We start from the raw sequence: 9,254 nt of genomic DNA on the forward strand, positions 1-9,254 counted from the left end.
CACACACACACACAATAATAAAAATTAAAGATTTAGATTTTTTTTCTTAGTGCACTCAGTCAGGAACAATCTTGTCATAGATTTAACCATCTATTGCAACAAATGGAAATATAGTTATATTTGGCAATAAAGGCTCTGTTCTAATGATGCTCCCTGGATCAGCCAAGCAGCAAGCTAAACTGAAACAGGGTGCATGCTATCGAGACCCCTCTGTACACAAGAGTGGGCTCAATCCAAGACATTAAAACAATTTCCGACTTGTTATGACGACACTATAAACCAGAAAATTGGAGGCTGGGGTGGTGAAGCCAAGCTTTGCCAGTAGCGGTGTGAAGCACCATTGGAGTAGCAGGAAGCAGTGAGGAATAGGGAGACATTTAAATGGACCATCTGATGTGAAAAATGGCTGTGGTTGGTGGGAATGATGATTAAATTAGTGAGTATAGGACATCCGTGTCCTGCATGAACTAACGCAATGCTTAATTACATTGAATGAATCTTCCTTCACCATTCATCTGTGTGTTTCCGTGTGGGGTGCGTGTTTTATTTCTATCTTTCGAACCGTCAGCTGGTCGAAATGACAAAGTTTTAGACGGCTCAACGAGAGCCCGCGAGCACGGTAAAGTTATGTGGTCGAGGGAGCTAGAGAGTGACTGAAGAGAGGGAGTGGCTTTAATACAAAGCACTAAATCAGAGAAACAAAACGTTTTTGTTGATTCCTCACCAGAAATGCAACTGTAGACAGCAACTTAGTATCAAACGTTATCCACATTCATATTTAGACACAACAAATTATATATCCTGCAAAAAATGCCTGAAAGTAGGAAGTTAGACATAAGTACAAAGAGTTGTTGCTATGGAAATGTTCCACCATCTTGTTCCATTGGTGTGAACTGGCAGGTTTAAGAACATTACAGAATTGTGCGTTGCAAGTAGATGCAAAATTCAACTCATCTCGTTGTGAATCTTTGGTCTTGAACTGGGCTACTACACTAGCTCACCAACGCACACAGATGAATGGTGAAAAAAGATTGATTCAACTAAGAGAGTGATCCAAAGTGAAATTATAAGTTGTTAATGACTGTTACATGCTTAACTTTAGTTATGTTTACTTTAGGTATAGGAAAGGGGATATTTTAGGCAACACAAAAAAAGAGAATTTGTCTATTGCTTTTTACTTTTTAACATACTGGCTTCTTCACTGGTTGTTGATTTAAGTGTAGTTCTAATACAGTAACAAAAGACGCAGTAACCCTCTTGCACTCCGATCGCTCTCTATCATCTGCTCACACTGCATCTTCTGTCACTTTCTCCCTTCAGTAGGTTCCCAGAAGGACCCAAAACTGTTCCCCCCACCATGGTAGATAGTTCACATTTTCCTGACGTTTATTCGTCACACCCCCAGGGCCTTAAGTTAAAAAAAAAAGAAAAAAGTATATCAGTCTTACTTGGTCCAATTTTCTGGTAGGGTTCAACTGGCTCCTCCTCTTTAAGGCCATCCACAGGCAACACTACCTGTTCATATGGGTCTGAGAGAGGTGGGGGAGGGAGAAGAGGAAAGGCAATTTGTTTGTCAGGTGAGTGGCAAGGGCATCCCACTGTCTACTTACATATTTATACCTTCTCTACCTTCTTTCCTATAACTTTACATGGAATGATACTCTAGAGTTAGTGCTATACTAGAACTGTATTGAATTTTGTCGAATTATCTTCAATTCTATAAAAGTGGGCGTTGTTTACCTCCACTAATGTGAGAACTAGAAATACACACTTCTTCACCTATTTTTCACCACCTACCTAGACTATTATTAGAGTCAGGCCATTGCTCCTTTAATAGTGTATTTTGTATTTATTTTTTTGCAAAAGGCTGATCTACTCCTCTTTCTATTCATTTTTTTGGTGCTGCTGCAGGAAGTAGAGACTCTGCTGTGAGGGAACATTGTGAAAGAGAAAGTTCACTTATAAATGGCTTTTCAGATCAAGTCTTGGAGTTTCAAAGAAAAAAATTAATTGTCATGCAAATTGTCAAAAAAGTCCTGGTTACCATCAACTGCATGCAGGTCACGGTGCTCCTGGAAGCAGCTGTAGTATTTATATTTCTTGCCACAGATGTCACAGGAGTAACGGAAGCTATCTGCAGATTAACAGACAAAAAGAGACCAGCATTGTTTATGAAGACACTGGATATTACTGTCAACCAGTATTTTATACTGTAAACTGAGTTACCTAAATAACCTAAAAATAAATAAATAAAAAAGTAAAACTTTGCACAGTTTACAGTACAGATAATAACTTATAAACTTTATTTCAATAGCACTTTTATCAACAAGGTTAAGAGTGGTATTCTTAACAGAAGAGGGGAGAAGGCCATATGTGATACGGCTTAAGGAGCAATTGCAGGTACAGTGAATGCACTTTAACCAAGTGAGCCCCAAAACACAGCAGTTTAATATGTCCCCTAATTTGCAGGACAGTATATCACTGTGACATAGAAACAGGGGCAGATTTCTTTAAATTTATATTAGTTTATAGTCATTAGGCATTAGAAGAATTGATAAATGAATAAACAAATGATATTAAAATACACAGGACAAACTTTGATTGCATTGTGACAGACAAAGAGAGGTAGGCTAAATTAGATTAGATAAACAAGAGAAACAGGCAGATAAATCCCTGGGGAGAAAGCCATAGAAAAGGTTATTATTCATAGAAAAGGTTCTATATATATATATATATATATATATATATATATATATATATATATATAAAGTAGAGTTCTTAAGAATTAAATGGTAAATTGTCCCTGCATTTTTATTTGAAATTTGTCAAATTGTACAAACTGCTAAAACATGTTCAAACTTGATTTTTTGAACTGGAATACCAAACTGAACTTTCGTTATGACCCAAATCATCAACATAATTTTTTTTTAATGTGCATTCATATTGCCATTTCTTGCCAACTCTGTCGAGGGCTAAGTGAGTGAAAGGATATAAGGGATGCAGATAACTTGTTCTGTTAATTTTGTCAAAAGCCAGTCTATTGCATAAACAGCATGGCATAGAGCAACTGGAAGACAAAATCAATTTCTAACCTCCTATCTCCAGTTGGTTGAGGTTTAGTCTTCTCTCCACAATAATATGCCAAACTGATGTTGCCCCAGCAGAGGGCCCCTCACCTTACACACCCATGTGACAAATGTTTAACCATTTAGCAGCAGAGCATCAACTTCTAAACTTTCTTCAGTCTATTCTGATTGATTCTGTTAATTCAATCAGCTGCATTCTTGGCAGAATCCCTGAGGTATTACAAATATGTATTTAAATATTGTACACTATATGTTTATTCTGTTCTGCCCTGATTTTAAGTCTAAAGAAAAAAGGGGGCGTAGAAAAGCCATCTCAGTTGAGTTAAAAGAACCAGTTTCTTCAAAAAGAAAAACGGTTTATGCAATTTGCGCTTAATTGGCAACAAAGACATACAGCTACAAAAGTGATTATTGGGGTGTCTAACTGTAATTGCATTTATAACCCCTAAAGGCTCCAATACCATGCGTACATACATTTCCCCCACTAGCTGACATGATTAAAACTATTTTCTACAAATTGGTAGGTTCCTGGCATTTGCCAGTGTAATTAAAACTCAAATAACATCATTGCTCCAAGCATAGGTGAGGACATTCATAAATAAAAAATAAAGCTACAGCAACTTTAATGTCCTCTGATTTGGATGTATTAATAAATATATATTTCATATCTTCTTGCCCACAGCTTTTTATGGCTATGAAATATTTCTGAAAAAAAGCCCGGTAAATCCAGAAATTATTCATATTAAAATGCATTTTTTATTTGATAAGCACCTAAACCATGACATATTTCACATGTTTAAATGTCAAAGGACAGTTTGCATTTTCATGTTTAGGTCTGCCAATTTCACAAAACTGAAAATGCAAAATCCATTTTATATTTTATGTCACAATCAATCAGGGTATATCTATTGCTAATAGTGTATACTGAATTGGCCAATAAAGTATGAGAAGGTGATAACATTCTAGAATTGTAAACTCCTGCCTCATAGTATAAACCCTGTTTAGTATTTTGTTAAATGTTCAAATAGATGGATGATCCATAAATCAAACTAAATCCTATTGCATTTGATTGTCTCACTGGTACCTGAAGTGGCACACCCTCACCAACACTTTTATATACCCTGTGTGTGTGTGTGTGGTGTGTGTTGGTGTGTGTGTGTGTGTGTGTGTGTGTGTGTGGTGTGTGTGTGTGGTGTGTGTGTGTGGGGTGTGTGTGTGTGTGTGGTGTGTGTGTGTACAGTAGGCTATGTATAGTGGGGCTCGAGAGTTCGGGCACCCAGGAAAATCTCCAAAGGCATCAAATGACAGATTAGACATTTAACATGTCACAAAAAGTTTATTTCCATCATTTCACTTTCAAAATAACAGAAGACAAAAAAATGGCGTCTGCAAAAGTTTGGGCACCCTGCAAAGTTTATAGTGCACCGCCCCCTTGGAAAGCTGAGACTGAGGCGTCATGGATTGTTCTCTATCATCGTCTGGAAAGACCAGGTGATGTCAATCTTAAGGTTTTAAAGCCCAGACTATCTGACCTTGCCCCAACAATCAGCACCATGGTTTCTTCTAAGCTTGTCTAGAAAACTGAAACTGAAAATAGTTGACGCTCACAAAGCAGGCGAAGGCTATAAGAAGATAGCAAAGCGTTTTTAGATGCCAATATCCTCTGTTCAGAATGTAGTTAAGAAATGGCCGTCATCAGGAACAGTGGAAGTTAAAGCAAGATCTGGAAGACCAAGAAAAATATCAGACAGAACAGCTCGCTGGATTGTGAGAAAAGGAAGTCAAAACCCACGTTTGACTGCAAAATCCATCAGAAAGACCTGGCAGACACTGGAGTTGTGGTACACCATTCCACTATAAAGAGATACAAATATGGTCTTCATGGAAGAGTTATCAGAAGAAAACCTCTTCTAAGTGCTCACCATAAAAATCAGCGTTTGAACTTTGCAAATGAACATATAGACAAGCCTGATGCATTGGACCAATGAGGTTAAAATAGAACTTTTTGGCCGGAATGAGCAAAGGTACAGTTGTAGAGGAAAGGGCACAGAATTTAATGATAAGAACCTATGTCCAACTGTTAAGCATGGGGGTGGATCAATCATGCTTTGGGGTTGCATTGCAGACAGTGGCACAGGGAACATTTCACAAGTAGAAGGAAAAATTGATTCAATAACATTTCAGCAAATTTAGGCTAACTTGATGCCATCTGTGAAAAAGCTGAAGTTAAAGAAAGGATGGCTTCTACAAATGAATAATGATCCTAAACACACCTCAAAATCCACGGTGGATTACATCATGAGGCGTAAACTGAAGGTTTTGCCATGGCCTTCACAATCTCCTGACCTCAACATAATTGAAAATCTATGGATAGACCTTAAAAGAGCAGTGCGTGACAGACCTGCCAGAAATTTCAAAGAACTGGAAGACTTTTGGAAGGAAGAATGGGCGAAAGTACTTCAAACAAGAATTGAAAGACTATTGGCTGGACACAAGAAGCGTTTCCAAGCTGTGATACTTGCCAAACTTTACAAGGTATCAACTGCAGGGTGTCCAAACTTTTGCAGATGCCATTTTTTTGTTTTCTGTTATTTTGAAAGTGTAAATGATGGAAATAAAATCTAACTTTTTGTGACATATTGTACAAATGTCTAATCTGTCATTTGATGCCTTTTGGAGATTTTTTTCCATCTTTTCTTGGCTTCTTTATGCACAATAATACAAATTTTTACCTGGGGTGCCCAAACTTTCGAGCCCCACTGTATGTATTGCTTTCTTTTCTTTCTTTCTTTCTTTCTTTTAAACATAAGGCTGTTTTTGTTCTTAACACCCACTTTGTCAGAACTACAGAAAGTTTGTTCTAGCTGGACTCCCAAAATACTATTTTCAAGTCCAAGAACTCCACAACACAAACAGCCTGTGTTGTCTCCTCCATATTTTTTTTTTTTTTTTAATTCTCCTTCACCCACACTTCTTCAACAGAGGGATATTTTACAACCCATACTAACTGGAAAATCCCGGCTTATGGTCTTGCTTAATGGTCCTCAGTTTGTTTTAATATGCAGACTTGCAATGATCCAGAGTATGTTGCTTTAGTAACCAATCATTACGAAAAAGTCTGGTGTTAAGCAGTCAAGGTTACAATAATTTCATATCTTCACAGTGCTGCCCTAAACCTGAGCTTTATACACAGATCACAGACATGTAGAACTAATTATAATTCTTCGGGAAAATATGTCTATGTATTTCTCTATAATAAATCAATTGCTACTAATATAGGTTATAATTTGCCTTTAGTTTGTTTTATCTTTTTTTTTCCCCTCCAGGAGCCTTACTTGCCTACTAATTAACATTGTCACAGATCTTTTGGTTGCACTGGATTTGTATTCCTCATACAGTTAAAATAAAAAAGTGACTGTTGTTCTTTCTGCATCAGGATGATTGCTCTTTCTTCCTGCCATGTTGATAGTGCTGCCTTTAAGCGATGTGCACATTCATGTAATGATTGCTGAGTGTGTGTGTGTGTGTGTGTGTGTGTGTAGGAAGCTTTATAAATAACTCTCAAGTACTACTCTGAGGTAGGAGTATTTTTAGTCTTAATCAAACTTTCACCGTGATTCATGGGAATGATTTTAAGATGCCTGATAAATACAGGCCCTGCTGATCTACAATGCAATTAAAAGGGCAACATCCCTATACCTGCCATTTATTTGTATATGTAGTATCAGGTTTCCTCTCACTTAAAAAAGAGGAACTGATGTCAGAAAAAATCATTGTGATAGTCAGAACATTGTGTCCACACATGACATGATTGTGCCAGAAATATGTTGATGTTTCCTTATAGGTACCTGGTATTAGGATGTCACCTATGGGAAGGCGGCTACAGTGAGGAGACAAGACTGATGGGAGAGAGGGAGGGGGACAATGAGGGTAAATAATATGGCTTTTAGCCAGCTAAGTCACACAGAGACAAAGGTATCTTTAGTTATAAGTTGCGTTTTAAGTGTGGATTGTTTTAAGACAGCTTTGTAAAAATCTAAAAGACACTTATCTAGTAAAACAACATTTCACGTCTGTTAAATGAGCCAGGTATGAAATAAACAGTTTGTGCTGGCATGCTTATAAACTTGAGTGCGTTCACTAGATGAGCAAAAGTGTACTCACTGTTTGGTGTCTGGGGTAGACCATCTGCAATCATGCTATCTGATTCTGTAGTAAAAAAGAAGGGGAGACAGTTGGCCTTAGATAAATCTCTGAATAGCTTCTGACTGGCGCTAACATTGCTATCTCACATTACTACAATAAAACAATTCCTAGCCAAAACAGGACATGCATTACTCATTTAGAGGAAGTGAATAATTTTAGGGCCATACTGTCAAGAGAGGAAAAACACAGCCGCCAGTCAGTTATTATTTTTAGGCTTTTCATAAAGACAATAAATACGTAATAAAAGTGTCTTACCTCTGTGTGCCCTGACGTGTGTCTGAAAGCAGTTATAATATTTGTATTTCTTCCCACATACCCCGCATACATAGGAACCTGCATGAAAATTCAAAACAGTTTCAGAAAAACAAAGTGACAGCACCATCAGGAGTATATGACAGCCTATCAGGGGCATTGTAGGAAAAGAAATGGAGCTAGGGGGAGGGGGGTATTATTCCCAGATTAGAAATTCAGGAGAAAAAAAATTCAGGAAAAAGTTTTTTTTTCAAGGAACCACACTGATTCAGGATCACCACAGAAACCGTGGCTTACTGTGTATTGTGCCTGCAGTTAATGACCCACCCAATAAAATAACAGATTGCAATTTTGATTTAGCAATAAGGAAATACATGATTTTAGCCCCAAATCACCATATTATCATAAGCATTCTAAACTTTGACAATACATTGCTTAATGTTTGTTTGTATTTACATGTAAGCTATTATAGCACTCATGAGCTCTGCAGCAATTATTACTTGAAGATATTTTCTGTACATTGGTGACTCTATTTACAGCCATCTGAAGGCAGCGGGTATCTGATCCATCTGCATCTACATTATTGTTTTGTCATTGATTACATCCCACTTTTCAAGACAGTTATACAACGTACCTTATTTATTGATTGGTTGATTTCAATATTGATCGATTGAAGATTCTTTTGTACATTAAAATAATGTTTCCAAAATCGTTTCAGTGATTAGCGTTAATAAACTCGTTGGAATGAGACATAAGAATAATGGTAATGGAAACAGTAATGGACAATTACGCTCCCAACCTGTAGGGAAAACGAAGAGGAAAAGTGCCTTGGTGTCTACAGTAAAGTTGCTGGTTGACAAGTAGCTAGCTAATGCTAATGTAATTCTTGGTGGGTAACATAAGATTACGACACCGTTCAACATGCTGTTATTTTCAGTATGATTGTTTTGACAACGGTTAACAACTAGGCCAACCCACAAATTCATCAGTAACGTTAACTGTATAGATAGACGATTAATCTAATGTTAATTTAGCTAGCTAGCACACCTCTGTTTTCTGCCTCACTCTCCCGGGGCTTCAGGGCTTCAAGCGGGAGGAGAGCTGACAACAGCCCGGGGGACACATCGACAGTCGGCCCCCAGACTGCTAGAAGCCATCCCGGTCAGCCTTTAGCTATTTAACTCTGGTGCTAAGGACACTAACGGCCGTTAACTAAACCGCCGGGAAACACACCCAGTCACCCGCGTCAGAATTCGTAGTTACACCTCCGTTAGCGTTACCCGTGCGCCCCCTTCCGCTTTTAGCCGTCTTTACAGTTAGCTAAATTAACCAGACAAAACGGGAGTAAGGCACCAACAGGACTAATACTAGTAGTAATTCAAAGATGTGATAGCATTGAATCTGGACGGGAAGGATAACTCTGGGAGTTGGAAGGGGTGTGTCGCGATTTTGCCTCCGCAACACAGGTTCGTGGAGTTGAGTGTCGCGATTTCGGTTTTATTTTGCATATCGTTACAGTCCTAATATACAGTATTCGTTACACACAAATTTTAATTAAGTGCTTTGTCTACTGAGGTTTTTATGTTATAGTCAATCCATGCTTAAGCCTTAAACATGCTTGAGAAAGTCACCTTTTCTCACAGTAATCTTCCATGTCAGAGGCTCAGTCATGTTTAAAGGTGGAGGATTGTCTTCTTAGAAGATGAAACA

The 9,254-nt window shown here is 37.9% G+C and overlaps 1 protein-coding gene across 10 annotated transcripts in view; it reads right to left on the reverse strand.

Annotated features, from left to right (window-relative positions):
- The window catches only part of znf618 (zinc finger protein 618), a 37,603-nt gene that overhangs the window by 16,967 nt on the left and 11,382 nt on the right, over positions 1–9,254 (reverse strand). For 7 of the 10 annotated variants that reach the window (XR_004335637.1, XR_004335639.1, XR_004335635.1 and 4 more), the window contains exons 4-8: positions 7,548–7,625; positions 7,251–7,295; positions 6,935–6,985; positions 2,045–2,134; positions 1,449–1,529 (exon numbers count right to left, since the gene is read on the reverse strand). Coding sequence is in view for 2 of the 10 variants with exons in the window: in XM_032539588.1 (XP_032395479.1) it covers positions 1,449–1,529; positions 2,045–2,134; positions 6,935–6,985; positions 7,251–7,295; positions 7,548–7,625 (345 nt within the window). In the remaining 8 variants the exon portion in view is untranslated. The remainder of the gene's footprint in view (positions 1–1,448; positions 1,530–2,044; positions 2,135–6,934; positions 6,986–7,250; positions 7,296–7,547; positions 7,626–9,254) is intronic. The other 3 variants (XR_004335640.1, XR_004335636.1, XR_004335641.1) reach the window with 2 other exon arrangements.

The sequence above is a fragment of the Etheostoma spectabile genome, chromosome 16 (genome assembly GCF_008692095.1).
Source record: "Etheostoma spectabile isolate EspeVRDwgs_2016 chromosome 16, UIUC_Espe_1.0, whole genome shotgun sequence".
Classification (NCBI taxonomy): Eukaryota; Metazoa; Chordata; class Actinopteri; order Perciformes; family Percidae; genus Etheostoma; species Etheostoma spectabile.